At 41.0% G+C, this 22721-nt stretch overlaps 2 protein-coding genes across 4 annotated transcripts in view; both read right to left on the minus strand.

Annotated features, from left to right (window-relative positions):
- Positions 1 to 7858, minus strand: part of LOC119014506 (carbonic anhydrase-related protein 10-like) — a 211372-nt gene extending 203514 nt beyond the window's left edge. For both annotated transcript variants that reach the window (XM_037089743.1, XM_037089744.1), the window contains exons 1-2: positions 7369 to 7858; positions 1929 to 2003 (exon numbers count right to left, since the gene is read on the minus strand). In XM_037089743.1, the coding sequence (XP_036945638.1) occupies positions 1929 to 2003; positions 7369 to 7429 (136 nt within the window). In that variant the 5' untranslated portion in view covers positions 7430 to 7858. The remainder of the gene's footprint in view (positions 1 to 1928; positions 2004 to 7368) is intronic.
- A 97-nt stretch (positions 7859 to 7955) lies between these two features.
- Positions 7956 to 22721, minus strand: part of LOC119014505 (cytosolic phospholipase A2 gamma-like) — a 33339-nt gene continuing 18573 nt past the window's right edge. For both annotated transcript variants that reach the window (XM_037089739.1, XM_037089742.1), the window contains 11 exons: positions 19759 to 19945; positions 17204 to 17309; positions 16979 to 17119; positions 15002 to 15067; positions 14665 to 14805; positions 14245 to 14391; positions 14044 to 14127; positions 12846 to 13000; positions 10986 to 11157; positions 9383 to 9551; positions 7956 to 9141 (listed from right to left, as the gene is read on the minus strand). In XM_037089739.1, the coding sequence (XP_036945634.1) occupies positions 9105 to 9141; positions 9383 to 9551; positions 10986 to 11157; positions 12846 to 13000; positions 14044 to 14127; positions 14245 to 14391; positions 14665 to 14805; positions 15002 to 15067; positions 16979 to 17119; positions 17204 to 17309; positions 19759 to 19945 (1405 nt within the window). In that variant the 3' untranslated portion in view covers positions 7956 to 9104. The remainder of the gene's footprint in view (positions 9142 to 9382; positions 9552 to 10985; positions 11158 to 12845; positions 13001 to 14043; positions 14128 to 14244; positions 14392 to 14664; positions 14806 to 15001; positions 15068 to 16978; positions 17120 to 17203; positions 17310 to 19758; positions 19946 to 22721) is intronic.

Here is a 22721-nt window from a genome sequence, read left to right on the forward strand (position 1 = left end):
ATGCTGGCACAGCAACATCATTAACATGGCTCCACTACATTAGTTACATGTGACAACAGAAGTGTAGAGGTGAGTGAGGTGTCCTTCATCTACACCATCTCCTCACTCATTACACTGTCTGCCTACTGTCCCTTATGCCAACACTAGAAAGTTTGTTTGTACTGGATGATTCAGCGAAAACCTGCATCAGAACCATTTCTTTCAACTGATTTATCAGCATTATAAGGGAGGGAAAACTGTGTCATAGTTTTGCAAAAGTTGTAATGAACTGGGTTGAGATGGGACATAAACGTCAGTCTCTATCCAGCACCCTGACTTCCATGAGCTTACCATCTCTACCACAATACACAAAACACTAAATTGTGGCCACCAAATACTAATTTGTGGCCACAAAATACTAATACGTGGCCACGAAATAAGTATAACATGTGCACGAAATACTAATTTGTGGCCATTAAGTGGGTATAATGGCCGTACAAAATACTAATTAATAATATTAACAGCATTCCTGGATAGCTGGGTAAGCAAATCCAGAAACTGGGTTTAGCTCAATTGGTAGCTGGGCTTCCGGCCTGGGTCCCTTTGCTGCATGTCACTCCCCCTCTCTCACCCTGTTTCCTGTCACTCTAATCAGCCATACTGTCAGAAAGGCCAAAAAGGTACTTTAAAACAAAAAAAAATGTTCAGATTGACTACGTGTTGTTTTCAGTGCAGGTTGACTCTCCTCAGCTTCTCTCTGGTACTGGAAGAGAAATATCACTTAAAAAACATTCATTAAGCCTTTAAAACAAACTCAATCATCTGATTAACTGGTGTGTGTTTGTGTATGTTTTATGTGCGTGTGTTTTCTTCTGCTGAAACTCTGCGGTCTGAGTTGTCAGGCATGACAGCTCTCGGGGAGATCAGCTTAGCTTTGAGAGTTACACATGGCTGTTAGGCCAACAAGTGAGTGACACAATCATCAACTAAAGTTCACTGAGCTGCATGTGTGTGTGCATGTGTGTGAACTCGTTGGAGACAAAAGAGAGCGACAGAGTGCAGCTGGTACTGATGTATCTGTACTATGGAAAATTATTAAATTACTATCAAATAATGTCACTTTTATAAATTCAGAATTGATATGTATTGAAAAATTGATATTTGACAACACTACCATATATATCACAAAATAATTTGAACGATCACCACAGCGCACATAGGATATCCACGACACCCTGTATATGTACTGTTGTCTTCTGCATAGCTTCACATTGAAGTGTTCAGCCAGGGGAAGAACAAAAAAAAGAATCTTTATTTGATCACATGTCATACAATGTACAACATAGTGAAACTGGTACTCTTCATTTTACCCATTCTGAGACAGCAGTGGGCATCGTTCCTGCCCGGGGACCAACTGAATATCCAAGCCAGGGCTTTGATAAAAGGACCTGACTGGAGAATAACACTTTTGCACAAACCAAGGGTGGCTTTTATTGTGAAATAGGCACAGGCAATACAGTGTATTTGTCACAGAGGTCAGTGGTGCTTGTTAATCTATACTAATTATATAAAGTGTCCTAGTTCTAATTCTAATATTCAATATCTTAGTTTGATGTCTCAGCTGCTAACATGACTAAAATTAGGTCTACACAACAAAATGTTGACATTTATTGAACCATTTTGTTGATGGATGAATTGGAAGAAACCACAGAGAGCTGTGAGAAGAAACCTAGAAGTTTGTGTGAACCAGCACACCTCCAACACATCTTCAAGATAAACACCCTCTATCCCGCTGTGAGATGGAAAAGCATCATGAGATCATAGCTCAGCAGTGCTGGTGTCCCTGTGGCATGGCTTCGATGAGACACTCAAAAAAAGAAAAATGGCACCCTGTGTCGGTAATGACACCATATTGTGTGCGAGTTGGATGATGGGTGATGGTCTGTTACCTGGAACAAAGCTTCCCTGGACAACGTCCTTATACGCCCACCAACTCTCATCAAGCTTGGACATAATAGGCTGAGCTGCAGGGAGACAGACAGAGAGAAAGAAGAAACAACTGTTCAATAAAACGTGTTTCTATTTCGACATGTTACTCTGTCAGTGTAAAGATACCCCAAAGCTCCCACTGAACTGCAGTGGCAAAGAAAATGAGTAAGAAGAACTGTGAACAAGATTATCTTACCAGTGGCAACTGTGAGAAAGTCAGTCAGGAGCAAAACAATGTAAATACTTTGGAGTTACTAGTAGATGTATTTGTCCACTTTTCATAGACACCTACCACCTGCAGGCCTCTGCTAACACACCCAGAACCATCTGTCTGGCAGCTGTACTCAGAGAATTTGCTATCAACCCTCCATCAATGTCCCTGTCAGACAGCACAGCCCAGTTGACACAACAAAATGTTGGCATCATACGTTTCTGCAAACCACGGTATCAGAGATCAAGCAGTAAGGAAACGAGGAGACAGGAGTATCAATTAAAAAAAATAGGGTTTTATTTACCCAAGGCAAACTTATTAACTTAGCCTATAAAAGAGGTCAACAAAATATAACTATACTTATTATTACAACAAAAGAACTGAGATGTTAACTGAACGGAACAGACCTGACGAAATTACATAAGGGAGCACATATACAGTGGATTGGCCAAACCAAATAATACACAAGGGGAAAACAAAATGGACGCCAGCTACAACTAAATACAAAGCAAGCTAATTAAACCCAAATCCCCCCATGGCACAACAGGAAGTGGTCCAGCCTGACGAGCTTGGGCCAAGATTTAAGACTGCTCCACTTTTAGCCCTGCCTTTTGTTCTACCAGGAAGAGGGCTCCCTCAATCACAGTAACTCAAGATAATGAAAAAAATGATTAATACAACTGAAAATCACACAGAACCCTACATTGCTTAAGTGTGTGCATTCTGACAATGCAGGGCTCAAAGTAAAAAAACAACTTCTAAATCAAACAAACTGTGTAGTATCAAATTGTGTAATGTTAATAGTTTAGTGTGGCTGGCTGCAAATTAAATTAACCTGTGTAGGAAATCAAATTTAAGTGGAGAGTGTGTGAGTTAGATTTTACCCTGTGTGGCTGTGGCCATCACACACAGATACATTAAATTTGATTGTTTTGTATGTACCTTATCAACATTTTTTCAAAATGGGTCATACTATATTCTGTTTTCCATATATAATAAGCAAGCTGCCACCATTGAGGGGACAGTGGTGGCACGATGGCTAGGTGAGACAGCTGACAAGCAAGACACCATTGTTTGAGACATTTCAACATTGTGAGTTGCCAAAGCGCAAACTGCCAACATCGATTCTGGTGATCAGGTTGGACTGTGGACACGCAACACCAAAAATGCTCATGTATTGTTCCAGTAATTCCATTACTTAATTTCTAATTGAAATCCTTCACACTACTTGTAAAGTCACACAGCTGTAACATCCAACACTCCTGGCCAGTATGGACATGAGGACTTGGAATAACAACTCTTTCAATGTACAAATGGACTGTGAGAGGCTTCTGAATTAAGAGATCTGAGCCTAACTTCTAACATTCATATTGTGTACAGCTTTTGAAGGAAATGAAGGAACAAGAGGCAGGTGCAGAGGTTAGGTCAGATTCACCTAACTAAGGAAAAGTGGGAAAAGGGTGAGACAGGCAGGGAGGTAATATGGTCTGAGAGGGTACACCAGAATGCAGAGACTGGAGAAGATTGGCAGTGAAAGTGAAGGGGAAGAGAGGGATATGTCACAAGTGTCACAATATCAGAAAGGGACCAATTTATGAGGGGATACATTTTTCTGTCTGTCAATATTCATTAAAAACAAACAAACAAGGAGATTTAAATTTTGGCTCTGTACATCACATGTTGAACTATCTATCTTTACATGGTATGCCTTTTTCAATCATGCCTCAAGCTGATGCAATCAGAGTAAAAGTGCAGCATCAACCATAAACAGTTTTTAGCATAAAAGCTAATATCAAGAAAACACCTCATGTTGTAAATATACTGGGGTTGCAGCGATATCAATAGAAAATGAAAATACCTTTATTCAAACCCATTAAAAAAAGTAAATCTCCATTTTAGCTCCTTAAAGCCCCTGTTAGCAAAAGCAACAGAAATGCAGCAATGTAAAACATGTATTCTTTTTTTCACATTTCTTGAAGTGTAATGTTTTATAAAACATGTTTTTAATAAAGCCATACAACCTAAAAGCATTCCAGTCATGCCTTACTTATAGTAAATGTGTACTGACATCAGACTGATTTATACTTTAGCTTCAAAACTAAAACTTGTAATGAGGCTTTCAAAGTAGGTCAAAATGGAGATTTGTTCATGTGGGATACATGGAGTGAGTCCGTATGGTGGGTCTGAACTGGTGTGCACACCCGCTGGTGGCACACATGACATGACACTTTGTGTCCTGTGTGTTTCTGCCTTCAGGCTTCCACTAAGCTGCTGTAACTCTGCCATCCAACCAGCCTGCCTTGCAGCAGCAGCACAATTAAAAGACAGCCGCCGGGGTCTGACAGGTACATGTGAGTGGTAGAGTTTGTGTTTCACCAACACAGAACCTGGTCACCTTAACCAAACAGAACAAGACTGCAGGTGATTGAGCAGATTGGATAGGCAGTGCTAGAGAAAAGATTCAGATCCCTGATGTTAATCAGTGAAGTTGGGTATTTCTAATTGATAAAAATCATCATATTTGATATGTTCTTTGTATGTTCTGTAAAAATGTTAATTGCTAAAGTAACTGGTAACTACAGCTGTGGAGTAGAACATAGTGGACAAATGAAAGACTCAAGTAAAGCAGAGTTGCATTGGTTAATCCGTTATTAGAACTACTAAATCAGTCACTGATACAAATATGACTATGATTTGAGTAATTTTTTAAGAAAAAAAATCACATTTCTTCGATTGCAGCTCCTTAAAGCAACATTATGAAGAAATTCTCATCATCAGCCACATCATGGTGCTTTAAATGTGATTTTATTTTCTGGTTTCTTTGCTCCTCTGTGACAGTAAGCGGAGTATCTTTGGTTTGTGAACAAACGAAGACATTTGAGTCATCGTCTTGGACTGATCAGTATTTTTCACCATTTTCGGACATTGTATGGACCAAAACAATGAATTAATCAAAATAATTAACAGCTTAATCAACATCAAAAATGATGAGTTGCCTCCCATAAAGGGAAGTTAGGTGTAGACCTTTCTTTGGGTATAAGCTCTGTGATAATTAGCGGGGAAGAAACTTACTACCAAGAACCCACTGCATTAAACTGCATTATCATATTTCAGTGAGGACTCTTAAATAACTACAAATAACTGATGCTACGGAAATCTGCTTATGTTTTGATACACATTTCTGTATTAATTTCTTTTAATATGTATATCAGCCGATATATCAGAATATTTGAACATTTGTATCAGTATCAGCCTTAAAAATCCTTTATCAGTCGGGCTCTAATACAAAAATAAGTAACTATATTCCAGTAAAGTTAGAAAAAAAGATGGAATTAGATTACAGACATGTTAAGTAAAAAAGAGAATTACTAACAGGATAATAGTAGTAAAAACTAGCCTGTAACCACACCTGTTCTCTCGTCTCACATTCTGGTATGAGGACACTATCATAATATTTCTCTCCTCTTGTCTTTACTTACATGTGTTTGATATAATCCAAAAGTAATGGAAAGTAATTGAGTTACATTACTTTAATTTGTGATACTTGGATTATATCACTTACGCTTACATTTTGTAACAGGTAATTAGTGACTGTATTAGAATGCATTTTTTTACAGTAACCCTCCCATACCTGGATGTATTGTAGGTACTAGACACTGGACTCAAGGATGGCACACAGTCCCATCATTGACAGTTTCTCACTGAGCACATAAGCTCCAAGTTTTCTAGCTTCTGGATTTCTTCCTGCTTTGTGCGTCAGACTGCACACGCTCATTAGTGCTTCTCCCACCAGCTCCACCCACATGTTCCTGCTTGGTCCAGTGATTTTACATTAGGATGACAGATTATCAAATACAAGAGCTCTATGTATTCAAAAATGACACACAACAAAGGATATTAATTGGCCTCGTTTCTAACCAGAGAAATTTCATATATGCACCTATAATGAAAAGCAGATACAACTTTGCGTAACACACTTTGGAGGCCGTGTTCAACGTCCTGAGTATAAAATTGACCAGTTATTTCATAGTGTACAGCCAATACAACCTGTGCACTAGACACATTAACTTGAACGAGGAAAAAGACCTGCTGCTAGTCTTTCCAAATGTGATCTGACCGACTAGATCAAATAATGACAGGGAGGAATCATTTCACAGGAGTTGAAAAACTCCACAAAAAATAATATATCCACCGTTTTACAGCAGTTAGTTTCACAATGTAAGCTTATGGGAAAAAATGATTTCCCCATGCATAACGTGATGTTGTCTTCATTGAGGGTGAAAGGTAGGAAGTGTGGGATAAAAACCCTTGTGATGTGATGAGGCGTTTAGGCAGGGCATAGCAGTTAGAAATTAAAAAGATGTGGTCTAATGAAAGATGTGTAGATGCATTGCTGCTTCCAGTTCTTTTTATATTCTTTCTTGCAAGTGTCTAAACCTTGTCGAGTTGCCATACCAAATGGCTGGAGTGCTTCATTTATATTGAAATAACATTCACTTAATGAACAGCATTTTTTTTTTTAAATAATCAGTGTTTAGGTGATTATTGGTCTGAGAGTCATTTAGTAGCACAACAAGTAGCAAACAAGTTTCCTCTGTTAGCAGCCAACAATGTGAGTGAGTCTGTTTCCTGTGGTCTGCTGTCGGAGTCAGTTTGTTCAACTCTTCATATCCTCACATCATTTGTTCAGAAAGTGAAGATGGCAGCTTCAGCAGGTATGAGTAGGAAGATCTTGACTCATCCCATTGTGAGAATCACTGTGTCTGACTGAAGGCACGCTGACTCACGGACGTACTGACAGTGATATCCATGAACTATTTATACTCAGCCTGTGTGTGTGTGTGTGTGTGTGTGTGTGTGTGTGTGTGTGTGTGAATTGGGTATTATATAATGTGTGCATGTGTGTGTGTGTTCAGTCACACTGATGAACGGTGTGTCTTTGAGCCTAATGCCTCACGATGACTTACAATCACTTAAGGTAAAATGAAGTGAGCAGAAAGCAGAGGAGCTCCACACAACTCCATCACAATGCCACTCTCACAGTGATAGACCATCTCTGTAGCTTCTTTAAATATAACTGGCGACTTCGTGTGAATGATGGCACCACTGCAACATTTTCATTCATTTGATTCACTTACACATTTGACATCCTAATTAAATGGAGCAGAGTTTTCTACTCGGTGCCTTACCTGATGAGGAGGAGATGAAACATGTTTGCAAAATCACACATAAATCCCAAACGACATGCATTCTTCGATCAATTCATGCTCATGTTCTGCAGGTGTAACGGGACGGCGCTCTGCGAGCTTGCACTTGTAGACGACACGGCCCGAACTTTGAACATTTCTCGCCCTCTTCTTCGGTTCCTCTCGCCCCCCGTCTATCCAACGTGGAGCGCAGATATGGTTTTGAAGGCACGCAAGGAGATTCGTCCTCACATCTGCGTCGTCCACCGTCGCTTCCCGTTCGCTATTCAGGCAACATTTCAGGCTTTTAGCGCGCGTCTCATGCATTTATCTCCACCCCAAAGACATTTCGGCTGTAAAATCCGCTTGTGAAGGATGTCCTCCTACTCTCTATTCACGGGAGCGGGTGGATGTTGGTCGTGCACCGCTCGCTTGTCTGCAGTGGATCAGGCAACTTCTGACGACGCAAAGCGCATCGAGGGCGCACAGACCGACACAGAGCGACAGCATATTCACGATATCGTGTCATGACTCAGTTGTATCTAGGCAAAGCAACAAAAAAAAAGGAAAAAAAGAAAGAAAGAAAGAAACCAACTTGGTCGTGTGTTTAATCGAATGAGACACAAATGATAGCCCTTCAAGTTTATAAAATGTTGGAAAACCACACAAAGTGATTCAAATGTCACATTTATACTTTTGTTCCACACAAACTGTGAACGTGGGAGTTTACAAAGTGACTTGAGCAAACACTGTGATATTCCATCATTCATTTCAAACAAACAAATAAGAGGATCACGAGTGATACTCTTATTCCTACACTGATACAGACGTCACACAGTACTTTATTTTTCAGAGTGACGGTAACACGGTCACAGGCAGCTGGAGACGCGCTGTTGTATGCAGGCGGCCTTGATGAATGCTCAATTGCATTGACCTACATACAGACAGTACAAACGCCCTCCTGTAGATGCGGTGCGACCTCTAGCGGTAATGTTGAATTACTTCATCCATAAGCAGTATTAAGTTAAAGGATAACTCCACCAATTTTACACTTCACAATGTGTTTACAGGTGTTGGGGAGTTTACTGCATATGTAAAAACAACAACAACAACAACAACAACTATAAAGCCATTAGTGTCATCTGAAAAGGTGCATCCCCTGATGTCACTGAGTGGCTAAGTTGCATTACAGGCGTAATGGAGAGTATTAGATTTGATCAGTTGACTCACAGTACACAAGTATGTACATGTATACTTTACTTTTACTTGTACTTTAAGTTGTAGTTAAGAACATTTAATATCAGATACTTTAAGACTTTTACTCAAGTAGGACTTTTTGTATGGGTGACTTTCACTTTTAACTGCAGGATGTCTTTACAAACTAATGACTTCTGGGTGCTTTTTACAGCACTGCCCAGTCCCTAAAAAAGGTTTCACCAACTGAAAAAATAATGCCCTTCATGAGCACCTCACAGGTATTTCAGTCACATCCAGCATGATTCTCTGTTAACAGTGACACTGTATCAGCCTACATAGAGATCAATAAAGTCAAAGACACATTCTGCCACACATGTAATTGATAGTTCTTTATAGTGTCAGTCCATAGGCACAACACTGTTACTGAATAAGAAATGACTATATTCGGTTACATGACATGGTTGTGTTACGCTGCGACTGTGTCACATGTGACACACATGTAAAGTGAAGTGTATGTCATATGTTCATGATAATGATTTAGTTCACAAAAAAAGACAAGAGTCATGGCTCAGGGACAACCTACAAGAGAGAAGAGAGAGAAGAGGGCATGTTAAGTCAGTTATTCATCTCTCAGTTTCACGCACTCTGACACTCACATATTACATAAAGCCTTGTTACTGAATCCCTTTTCATCTCCTTTCACACAGACGGTTTCCTCAGACACACAGCTTTGACCTACATTGACATGGCTTCAAGATCATCTCTGATCCTTTTATGTCTCTCTCACTCAACACCTCCCCCAGCTCACAGCCATCCATACCTCTTCTTGTGTCGACGGAGAATGGCCTTGTTTATCTCCCTCAGCAGAATTTCCTTGTTGTTCTTCACATTGGCTTTTGCAGTTTCCAACACAAACTCAATCTTGTCCTGGGTGAAAGCACGCTGGAAGGTGGAGTACTCCTCCATCTTTGCCTTGAACTCCTCTGCATCTATAGAAAACAGTAAACACCTGTTTAGGTTTCAATGAACTGTTACCATCGGTGGCTTCGGTGAAGCTTGGGGTCCCTGGTGCCAAAAACATTACCAAGTTCACTCTGGTACGTCTCTATAAACCGCTGTGAAGTTCCCCGAGTCACCCAAAGTCTGAGAGAAAATGTGATGCACTTCACTACATGCCAAATGGTCTTGATCTATATCACCGTAAATCTCTCATGACTTCCTGAGTAACAGTGCCCCCGTGCATGCAGCTGTTCACCCTTTTTTTTTTGCCCTATGATGTTAAAGGGATTTTCCTTGGTATGCCACAGACAGTAGATAAATCAGGATGGCAGAAAATAAAGAAGAAGAGGGGGCTGGGGCTTTAGACCCAAATAACAATGTAAAGTTCAGGCAGCCTGAAGAGGCAAAAGGATAACTAGGAGCTTTTTTGGAAAATAATGAGCATATGTCAAAGTGATCATACATTTAGGGTTTTTATAATTATTGATCATACATGGTATTAAGGGCTGCATTTGAAATAAATTAGATATAAACTACAGTTTCTATCACATGGGCTTAATGTGTGAGAAGCACATTGTTCAAATTGAAATGATCAAGACCCACAAACCAATACTGCAAATAACTTTAACAATGGTTTATGACTCATCGACAAGATCAGTCCTGTTCAGATATTTTTCCAACACAAAGTAAGCTAGTAGTTAGTTAGTTAGTTTTGAACCAGTTCAATTTTGTGCTGAAGATTATCATTCCATCTGTTGACTTCCTCATTAATACAGACGTGTGCTAATCAGGTTGGATACTGATGACTTGTGTTTGATATGTTATATGCAGTAGGTGGCGACAAGCCACTTAAAGGTTGGTTTCCTGTCTGCCACTAAAACAGAGAAGAATGACGACATGCACAGTATGCTAGCAGTTCAAAGATGCCGCCGCCTGTATGGACATTCTTTAGTTTCAGAGGAAGGCAACATGATTGCAATTGCAATACATGTTCCACAAAAGTTCAGAGAGGAGGACCAAAGTCTAAGAGGCAAATAAATGAACATCTGAAGAGTCAGAACTGTTCTTTGTCTCTGTGGGTAACAGTGATGTTAGTTAGATGGCTTGAGCTTTGGAATATTAATTAATTCATGTTCACTCACTAGATATTATTCTTTTTTACTTACTGGTGAGCATAATTTACAAGTTTGGAACTTTTGAAAATACAAAATGTAAATGAAAAAAATATATTAACACATCATTAATGAAATTATTATTATTATTACTTCAAAAAGGGAGGTTATTATTAGTTATTGGTTTTCAAGGTATTTCAGTATTTCAATCAGAGTAATTACCAACTGCCAAAAACATCATGGTTTTTCAAACTAGGAAAGTTTGACAAACATTATTTTGTTCGGAGTACTTCTGCTTCTGCTGTAACAGACCTTTACAGTTGTTTCTGTTGAAGAGCGGCATGTAGACGATGGTGGGCTCCTTCTCTTTTCCCTCAAACACGTAGCAGTCCCTCGGCCAGTCTTTCTCCTCCAGGATTTTCTCGTCTATCTCTGGGAAGGACTTGTTCACTGCAGCTGCATAGTCTCTGGCAAGAGTCAGAGTCTGTGAAGGGAGCAGAGGGTGAACAAATGTTGTGTCAGAGGGTTAACAGTCCTGTGCTAAGCCATGCAATGCTATGCTGTGTACTATCTAGGCCCAATTCAACATTACCAGTCTTTGAAGAAAAGGTGCTGATGGCTCCATGGCTGATTTTTGATAACATTCATTTATTGATTCATTCATTCCATCAGCAATGGCTTAATAACCACATTTACAGTATAATCATGCCTTCATTCAACTGCATGAGTTGTACATGTGTATATATGTTTAGTGGTTCTTATTTATCATCCAAGTCATTGAATAAATGTCTTGAATTAAGTTGTTTTACAGTGCCTTGCCAAAGTATTCAGCTCCCTTGGTATTTTTATTTTGTTGCCTTACAACGTGGAATTTAAATGTACTTTGATTTTGATTTCATGTAATGGACTTACACAAAATACTCCAAATTGTTGATGTAAAAAAAATAAACAACTTGTTTTCAATCATTTTAAACAATAAAAAAACTGAAAAGTGGTGTGTGCATATGTATTTACCTCCTTAGCATTGAAGCTCCATCCATTACTTTCAGAAGCCACATAATTAGTTTTATAGGATCCACTTGTGGGCAATTTAAGTTTCACATGATCTCAGTATATATACCCCTACCACCAAGCAAGTGAAGACCAAGGAGCAGGTTAGACACAAAGTTATGCAGAAGTACAGATCAGGGTTGGGTTATAAAAAAATATCCCAAACTTCGAACATCCTATGGAGTACCATTGAATCCATTATTAGAAAATAGAAAGATTATGCCACTTCAACAAACCTGCCAAGAGAGGACCGTCCACCAAAACTCATGGACCGGGCAAGGAGGGCATTAATCAGAGAAGCAACCAAGAGGCCAAAGATGACCCTGAAGGAGCTGGGCAGCTCTACTGCAGGGATTGGAGTATCTGGCCATAGGACCACTTTAAGCTGTACACTCCTCAGAGCTGGGCTTTATAAAAATGTGGCCAGAAAAAAAGTCATTTCTTAAAGAAAAAATTAAGGCAGCATGTTTGGAGTTCACCAAAAGGCCTATTGTAGACTTCTCAAACACATGTTAGAAGGTACTCTGGTCAGATGAGATTAAAATTGAACTATTTGGCCATGAAGGGGCTTAACACACTGCTAGAGCAAGACTCAGGTGATTTAAAGAGAAACAGTTAAATGTCCTGGAGTGGCCCAGTCAAAGCCCAGACCTTAATTTAATTGAGAATCTGTGGTATGATTTAAAGATTGCTATACACAAGAGGAACCCTCCCCACCTGAAGGAGATGGTTTTGCCGTGAAGAATGTTTCTTGTTGCTAGATGTGCCAAGTTCATCTTGCAGTTGTAATTGCTGCAAAAGGTTGCTCTACAAATTATTGGCTTTGGGGGGTCTTTTTTCAAATTTCAAATGATAGGATCCCCCCAAAATTCCAAGTTGTAAGGCAGCACAATAGAAAGAATGCCAAGGGGGGTGAATACTTTCGCAAGACACTGTGTTTTTGTTTTCATGGAAGTCAGTGTAAGCAAAATGTATGACTTTCAGTTATACCACTTTGTTTTCCTCCTAATCATTTAATTAATGTATTAATCAATTGATGGAGGTTATGCCCTTTCTAATGAGCATTTAGTAATATGTCATACACTGTATGTAGTGACAACACTACAACACACTTTACAATACCTCAAACATGTTTCCAGCACTGTACTCTGGTGCGATGAGGAGGTCGATGTCCCTCTTATCTCCCAGAAATGAAGGGTAGGCTACATTAATCAGCAGCCCGGCGTCTAACAGGTGGAATGTCTCCTTCAGTTGGAGGCAAGGTGGAACGCTGTGCTCTGCCCAGCAACAAAATGTTAGACTTTCAAACAAACATGTCCTAACTTGTTGATTTACTTTAATAGCAAAGAGGCTTACAGCTTAAAAATATCCATCATTACTCACCAAAGAGCAACAAAAAGGTACATAAACCGACAAAGCATTGTGATAAATATGGACTACAATCTCAATTCACAGCTAGTGTAAAATAACGTGACACTGAGTGATTAAACTGTCAGTACAGACATTTATCATCCTTTAATTATTGGGGAGATGAAGTTGTAACATTATATCCAAACTAAATGATACACTATCGTCTATTCCCTATATACACCATCACTGTTGTCACATATAACTCATCGTTACATAAAAAGTTCTAGATATTTGCTTGCAAAGAGTATAACGTCAGTGTCTGATGTCAAATTTAGACGCAGAACAGCCAGTATAATTCACTCCTCCTCATCCTGCTCATTATCACATCTTTCAAAGTTATGTGCAATGCCATCCATACTTGGTGATTAAGACCACCAGAAAATCCCTGGTACCATCTACAGAGCATCAGTGACATCAGTGAAGTACACCAAAAGAAACATACATCCACCACAGTCTGTTCACCCCGCTCATATCTGACAACAGATACAGAAGTATCTGCTGCCGTACCACCAGACTACAGAGCAGCTTCTGTCCCCGAAGCTGAGAGACATCAATTCATCATCAACACTCTAGTGAAAAATAGTTTGCTCTGTTTTTTTTTTCTTATGAAAGTTAAAGGGACCTAAAATCTTATTACAGCTCTGGTGTTAAGTGACAAATGAATGAGGCTTTGACCCTTTTAAAGGTGCTGGTAGGTTTGTTTTGGTTGGCTAGCTTTCCCTCTGTTTCCTGTTTAAGTTAACTTGAGCTTGAGAATTCATAATTACTGCACAGATACAAGACTGTCAACATTTTTTTTCCTCTTAAGAGGAAACATTACCATATAGTCTATAGAAAAATGCAAATTGCTACAAATTCTTACCAGAGCCCCTTTAATTGTGATGACAGCTTATGAGGTCTGTCTCCTCACCTTGGTATTGGTAGAGGAAGTTTGCAGTAGTTCCCCACTCCCACTTCAGAATCAGAGGAAGGACTTTCTGAATAAGCAGAGAGACTGAGGGAAACACATGGAAAGAAAAATACACAAACATGCATTAATGTCATTTAAGCAAAATGGGTCTGGTTTTGTGTGACACTGACCGGTCTGGCTGTTTATCTGCCATACACTGACCATGTGTTTTAAAAGCTCCCTCCTCCAGATTCTGGCTCCAGGTCTCCACTGCTGCCAGCAGCTCCTGACTCCAGTGCTTAGAAAGAGCTTTTCTTTCCTCCATACTCTTTGACTGCCGCCATGCAGACTCATTATGATTTACCTTGTCTGCAAAAGATACAAATCTCATGGACATTGTAGCATTTTGAATCAGACATCCGCTGTGTCATTATTTCATCACAGACACAAAATATTTGAATTGGGAGGAAAATTGAAACACTGATGAGTATCAGTGCTGCAGTCTTGTGAATTAGCTTGCAGCGACCAAAACAATAAGATTCAATGAACAAATGTGATTGAGGTGTTCAAGTTTATAATTAACCATCGGAGCACCATCATCATCATCATCATCATCATCATCATCATCATCATCATCATCACCTTCTAGTATTTTCTGCAGCTTGTCCAGGTCAGACAAGGAAGCAGGGTCCTTACTGGTGCTTCTGGTCAGGGCAACTAGTTTCTGAAGGGCATTGTACACACGTAGGTACTCTTCTGCTGCACTGTCTATTTGTCCAAACACTGAAATACACACACACATGCACGCACACACACACACACACACTCACACACACACACACACACAAACACACAAAGAGCAAGTATGTAACCATGAAGCTGTGACAACTTTTCCACCTCAACAACAGATTTATCCCTGCAGCTTCTAAAGATGTTTAAGATGTTTTTCGTAAGTGTAGAAATGTGAAAAGGGGATTACCATCCAGCCAAGGAGGGATGAACTCTCTGATAGTCTCTTCATGAGCCAACGCACAGCCAAAAACACCTGCATAGTTTCAGCACACACACAGATTGTGATTACAGTGAGGATTACAGCGCATGCATGATCAACACTTTGCTTCAATATTTTTCTGTGCTCCACTGATTAGTCTGAGGATGCTTTAATCTTTATTGAAACTTTTAAACACATGTATTCAGGCTGCACTCTATCTATTGTTATCTGCCACATAGGCATAGCAGAACATCACCTGCATATTGTTCTTATCTTATAGTCGGCTGGTTACTAAACACGGCCATTAGCATAGTTTGTTAGCAGCCAATGAGATCAAGCAGCTGCAGTGCCTCCAAAGACAACAGATGACAGCAGATCACAAATAAATAGAAAACATTATTAAAATTAGCAATTTTAGCAAATACGTCATGATAACTTGTCTTTGTGTTCATTACTTTGCTATCACTGCAAATAATATAACCTTAAGGTTGCTTATGAAAACAAAATAATGTGCATATTAATTTGACATTTGTAAGCTATTTTATTGAGTAGCTGGTAGTAAAAGATGATAAGCAGTTATGCAGCGCTTGTGTCACATCGCGGTGAGGTTGTCTTGTCTTGGGATCTGTCTTGTGAACTTCCTGTTTTATTTTGAAATTAACTCTCCTTTCGTTTCAGGTCACTTGCCCTTCCTCCTGTGTCCCTGGTCTGACGTCATCCCTGATTCCTGATTGTTTCCACCTGTGTTCCCCTTCCTCATGTGTATAAAGTCTCTGTCTTCCCCTGTCTGCGTCGCCTAAGTATTTCGTCTTTCATGTCGCGTACTAAAGCCTTGAACCACAGCCAAGATCCTTGTCGTGTTAAGTATATTTCATGTTTTATTATTCTGCATTTTGCCTCTCGTGGAGAGTGAGTTTTCTTTGTAATTTTTCTGGTCAGGAATTTTGAGTTTGTAGTTTGAATTTTCATAGTCTTTTCTTTATCCTCGTTGTGAGTGATTTTTTGTTGATTAATTTTGATAGCACAGAGCAGATAATTTTCATAGCCTGTTGTTCCTCTTCGGAGAGATTTATTTTGTAGTTTTTCTACATTCTTATATTATCTAGAATAGAGTAGATTCCTCCCTCGGGAGCGCCTTTTGTTTATCTATGTTCCATGTTGTTTGTCCTGTTTGTCTCTTGAGAATTTTCATAGTTGTTTTGTTCTCATTTATCCTGGAGAGAGGTAAAATCAGATTAATAAAATTTGATTGTACGTTCACCCATTCTGCATCTGAGTCCTACTTTCTGCCCAAGTCTGTCAGCCTGTGTAGAGCTTTAATTGTGGAAGCTAGAACAATGGAATGTGTCTGTCTATGTGCTGAAATGTGAGCGGAAAAAAGTTTGCTGTCCTGGTTCAGACTGCAGAGCTTATTATTTTATTTTTATAAATATGAGCTGGGGATAACTTCCAGCCCCCAAGAAACAATATTTATGAACATCAGATGTAGTTTTTTTGTCTATTCTGTGACCCAACTGGCCCCTGAAACATGCGCAAGCCATATCTTGATGTTTAGCTTTCTACATCTTCCTACATGTTTGTGCTACATGTTGTTTTTCTGTTGCCCTGACAAATCCCCAAAAGTCCAATCTCTACTCTTGTTTAAGCTCTGTGTTGGTCTTCACCAACTCCTGGGAAAATATCTGTCTCTTTAGATACAAATACTCAAGTTAATACATTAATCATAAACTTTGTCTTTGTCCATGAACAGGTGTTAAGTGGGATTATCAGTGGGGGTTTGTAACAACAGTGACCCCTTTCACTTTAAACATGGTTGTGGAAACTATTGTTGATGTAAAAACTGTAAATACTAAAATGACTTCACAATAAAAGCACCACTGCAGCCTTGGTTTTCAGGTGTTTACTTAAAGCTGTAGTTAGCACTCTGCTGCCATCAAACAGCTCGCTCAGCCTGTGAACACACACCTTGTAGTTGGACCATGTCCATCTCTGGCTTCTGTTCCAGCAGCACTCCACCCTGGAATCTGCTGCCCAGCAGAGAAGTCTCAACAAAGACACCCAACTCAGGGAAGCCGGCTTCATGAGGGCTCACCTCAAACCATTTTCCTGACAGACAGAGGGTCAATTTTACACATAATACAAGTCAGTAGCTCACAACTACATGTACTGCTAGTCCTAATGTGTGTGTACCTTCTATTGGCCCATTAGAAAAGCAATGCTTCTCTATGGCGCAGTAGATGGGGTAAGGGTTGGAGGCATTTCTGTTGGCCTCATCAGAGAAACATCGTAGGTCCATCTGATGAAACACAAGTTATACCTCTGATCAGGGGCATTGCTAGGAGTGCAAAACATTCTCATCTTTAGCTGACACGAACTCAAAATAATGACTGTATTTCAGGCTAGAAGACATGCATAGTGTTACACATGAGTTGTGCTCATGCTGAAAACGTGACTTGTGGCACACATGACATGACTCCCCGAGACAAGAAGAAAGCGGAAATATATATTTTTACTAAGGAAAATGACAAAAATAATGATAAGTGACTCTAATTTGATTACTGGTTTGTAAATATGAACGTGTTAGATTACTTGTTACTGAAAAAAGTGTTCAGATATACCGGCATCACAGTGCAGATAGAGTCTTTCTTTGAACAGGGTTCAAATTGGACTATTTAAAGATGCAATTTCAACATAGTTTGAGAAGGACAGGAAGCCCAGTCGTTGGGTCCTCATTGTCATATTTTAATCACAAATAAAGCTTATTTTCCCTCACTAATCCTACTGAGTGATGTTTACGTTACAGATGTTATAGCCTATAATAAGAACTGCGCTGTGTGCATAGGCTATTAAAGCAGGTGGAACATTCCCTATCATAATTTCACTTCATTGTCTTTCTGCATCAGGCCTACAGGAGGCTTTGACGGGTATTATGAGACAAACATCGTCATTTAACAATATACCCACAAACGTAATAAAAATCTGCAGCATTTAATGTAATAAATCCACAAATGTGTTTGTTTGCCTATACACCTACTAATACTACTGACCGTAGGTGAAAACCCAGCTGCTGACTCTCCGCTGTCACACTACGGATCCCCCCATGACCAAAGTGTCAGTTGGACATAAGAGGGGCCACAATTCAACAGAACGGCCGTAAGCGGTCATTTGGACCGCTAGATTTAAACTCTACAATCTCTCAATCTCTCATCTCACGGAGGCAGTGCCGGTCCGAAAGAGCTGCAAACAGAACCAAACATCAGACACTTGAAATGCCACAAGCCCGTGTGTGGTAACTGTGAGGAGAGCGGAGGTAATCTGCAGGCTGTGACCAGTGATCACAACGGCTCTTTGCTTGTTTTGTTTTATATCAGCTCATTTCCAGCTTTTTCAATTATTATTACTTGTTTTATAAAATATTAAGTGTTAAAATAAAATGTTTCATAATCATATAAGTTACTTTTAACTGTTAATTTTCCTGTTCTGAGTTTTCTCTATCAAAATCTTGTGTAAATATGCAATAATTACGGTTTACTATGATATCGATAAATGAATAATCAAACTTGTTAAAATGTACACTTTGGTGTCATTTCTTATTTTTCTTTTAAATATCATGACACAATAAATTCATTCATCACTCAGGCCATTTACACGAGACATTATAATTATAGGGTTTAAATCCAGCGGTCCAAATGATGCTTACAGCCGTTCTAGTAGTGTTGGAATTCCGGCCCATCAGAAGTCCAACTGACACTATGGTCCAATCAGAAATGTATAATTTGACCCGATCTAACTCTAGGGTTGTGGAAAGCACGCTGTTATACCTTAACCAAGATATCGATCATTGAGATTAATTGGATCAGATCTGACTGGAATGAACCTGGTAAACTGATTCACTTGACCTGCCAGCACACAAATTCAAGCACATTTGGCGGGTGGCGGGTTTAATTTCCATTCCTGCTATAAACGCTGCAATGGCACTAAACTGTAAGGGGTAATAACACTGACGTTGAATTTGCAACAAATTATTCTGACTCTGCCCACATATGTCATGAGGAAAGGCAGGCCAGCTTCTGTGCAACTTGCGCTGGCGACAATGTTGCATTTGTGGCTGCTGGCCGTTCGACATTCAACCACATAAATACCTTTCACCTTTAGGCAATTATATTTGATTTTTTTTTTTTTTTTCAAGATACAGAGATCCGGGGCTATTCCCCGAATGCCCAGGTCTAACGACACGCCTGCCTCTGATGGACAGCATAATGCTTAATACAGTGTGTGTTGCATTTCAAATGGGAGATACTCAGACTAAAAGTGTTAACTTGTTAGTAAGTATCTGTTACAGGCTTCACATTACTTTTCCGTTGTAACATAATGCGTTAATTCTGCCATTCAAGCGATCCTTTTTTCTTTTTTCAAAAAATGTTGTCTTTCTCCATTCCTTTTGTCGCCAAAAATATAAAATAAAATTCTTGAAGCATTTGCACTGCTTCTTTTTCTCTCCTGCTGCTCAGCAGGTTGCCGCTGAAGGTAAAGCTACAGTTGTCAGTACGCATGTGTAGCCCACTAATTCAGTGTTGCAAGATAGCAGAGTGGACAGCATTAACTTTGAGGAAATATCCCCATTTCTTCACAAAGTGGTTTCACTTTAAGCTTGACTCAGTGGAAAATGCAGTAATGTAACACGTGTTAATGGCAATTATCTTGTAACATATTGAGTTAATGTTACCCAACATTGGTCCTGGTACCTGTTTCATGATCCCAGCAGAGGTCAAAACCCCCCAAACATCAGTGAGAGAGAAGTGCTCCTCCTTCGACCTCTCATTCAACCAGGCCAGAGCCTGCTCCATCTCCACCCCAGGACCTGACAGCCTGGACACTGCTCTGTCCAGGTTGGTGCTCCACTCCGGGTCACTGTACAGGGAGGTCATGGACCTACCAGAGGAGACATGCACACATGGGTCAAACTGTCATGGAGAAAAGTTAAGCATTCTTTCATGTAACTAATTAAATCCTGGGTTGGTCCACTGCTTTGGCCAGACTAAAACGCTTAATGTGTGACTGAAGAAATAATGGGTGGATTGCCATGTAGGCTAAATGTTACACAATCCACACAGCATCTTTACAAAAGAGAGCCACAACAAACTTTGTAGCCAAAGTTAAAAACAAATCAGTTTTGTCTCTTTGTCACACATGGGATGCAGTTCATCAGAGGTAAAGTCCAGTGTATGACCCATCCAAGATTCAAGATTCAAGATTTAGGAAAACTTTATTTATCCTGAGGGAAATTGTCGTGCAACAGTAGTAAAACAAAGTGAGAAAGGAATACAAAAGTAATAAATAATAGTAAAGTAATAAATAAACAAGTTACTAAGTACACAGAATGTAAACCAACAGTGAGCAGCATAAAACTGAAATAAAAGTACACAATAAGATTGAATCAAGTGACAAGTGGTATAAGGTGATAAAAATAATAAATTTAGCAGCAGCATGAAATAGCAGCAATTTACTAAGTCCAGTGCAGGAGATTTACAGGGTCCAGTGCACACTCAATAAGTGATGGAAGTGATAGGGAATGATATTGATTTGATTTGGCTAAGGTGACAGTGTCTCCACTGTCCCTACCGCGACCAGAGGTGGATGCATTAAACAGTCTGATGGCCTGAGGGAGAAAAGACTTCCTCAGGCGCTCCGTGTTACATCGGGGTGGGATGAGTCTACTGCTGAAGGTGCTGCTGTGTGAGTTTAGCACCTGGTGGAGAGGGTGAATGTTGTTGTCCAGGATACTATGCAGTTTGCACAGCATCCTCCTCTCAGACACCACCACCAAAGAGTCCAGTTGGACCCCCAGGACGGAGCCAGCCTTCCTGATGATCCTACTGATCTTGTTGGCGTCTGCTGCCCTCAGCCTGCTGCCCCAGCACACAACCCCAAAAAAGATGGCACTGGCTACCACCGACTGGTAGAACATCCTCAGCATGATGTTGCAGACATTGAAGGACCTGAGTCTCCTCAGGAAATAGAGTCGGCTCTGGCCCTTCTTGTACACAGCCTCTGTGTTCTTGGCCCAGTCCAGTTTGTTATCCAGGTGGACTCCAAGGTATTTGTAATCCTGGACCACCTCAACAGTCACACCGTTGATGGAGACAGGTGTGTGTGCGGCTTTCCTCCTGCGGAAGTCCACCACCAGCTCCTTTGTCTTAGTGGTGTTAAGATGTAGATGGTTATTCTCACACCAATCGACGAAGGAGTCCACAACGCCCCTGTACTCCTCCTCCTTCTCCTCACTGATACAGCCAATAATTGCAGAGTCGTCCGAGAACTTCTGCAGGTGGCAGGTCTCAGAGCGAAACTGAAAGTCCGAGGTGTACAGGGTGAACAGAAATGGTGAGAGAACGGTTCCCTGTGGTGCCCCGGTGCTGCTGACCACAGTGTCAGACACACCGTCCTGCAGTCTGACATACTGTGGTCGACCTATCAAATCTGTGATCCAGGAAACCAGGTGAGGGTCCACCCGCATCGCCGTCAGTTTGCTCCCGAGCAGGGCATGCCGGATGGTGTTGAACGCACTGGAGAAGTCAAAAAACATGATTCTCACAGTGCTTCCCGATCTGTCCAGATGGGTGCTGGCGTGGTGGAGCAGGAAGATTATGGCATCCTCCACTCCTAGTTTCGGCTGGTATGCAAATTGAAGAGGGTCTAGTGACAAGCTGACCAGGGGCCGAAGAAGTGAGAGGATCAGCCTCTCCAGAGTCTGTAGTCGCTGGGGGTGCTGGGACGTGTCTTCTTCGGTACCGGAACCAGGCAGGATGTCTTCCACAGCACAGGGACCCTCTGCAGACTCAGGCTCAGGTTGAAGATGTGCTGCAGGACTCCACTCAGCTGGGATGCACACGCTTTGAGGACCCTCGGGCTGACACCGTCGGGACCTGCTGCCTTGCCTGGGCGGAGTCTGCACAGCTCTTTCCTCACCTGCTCTGCTGTGAACGTCAGTGTGCCATGTGTGTTGGTGGGGGTGGGGGGAGATGATGGTGGGGTAGAGAGGACAGGTAGGGTGAAGTCCGGAAAGAGCGTAAAGCAGGTCCAGTGTCCTGTTTTCCCTGGTGGGACAATCCACAAACTGCTTGAAGGTGGGCAGTGTTGCAGCCAGAGTGACATGGTTGAAGTCCCCAGACATCGCGATGAATGCGTCTGGGTGTCGTGTCTGTAGTCCCGCGATGACGGTGTGTGTGACGTCACACGCGAGCGCAGCGTTTGCCATCGGAGCAGGAAGATCACGTGTGAGAACTCTCGCGGCAGATAATATGGCCGCAGACTCACGGCCAGCAGTTCAATGTCCAGGCTGCACACACGCTCCTTAACCGTAACATGCCCAGGATGACACCACTTGTTGTTAATAAGAATACCAAGTCCCCCACCTTTCTTCTTGCCACTCTCACGGTGTCTCCTGTCCACCCGAACAGTCTGAAAGCCGTCTACCGTGACGTTAGAGTCTGGAATGTCCTCATGGAGCCACGTGAAACACATAACGCTGCTCTCACGATACACCCGCTGAGTCCTCACCAAGCCCGCCAGCTCGTCGATCTTGTTCACTAGCGACCTCACATTCCCCATGGTGATGGAAGGGAGATACGGTTTATATCTAACCACCCCAACATTGAGTCAGACTGTTTTCACTCTTTACCACTGCACTACAAGGGCGCTTCAAGAA

This window comes from Acanthopagrus latus, chromosome 23, assembly GCF_904848185.1.
Source record: "Acanthopagrus latus isolate v.2019 chromosome 23, fAcaLat1.1, whole genome shotgun sequence".
In the NCBI taxonomy this organism is placed as follows: domain Eukaryota; kingdom Metazoa; phylum Chordata; class Actinopteri; order Spariformes; family Sparidae; genus Acanthopagrus; species Acanthopagrus latus.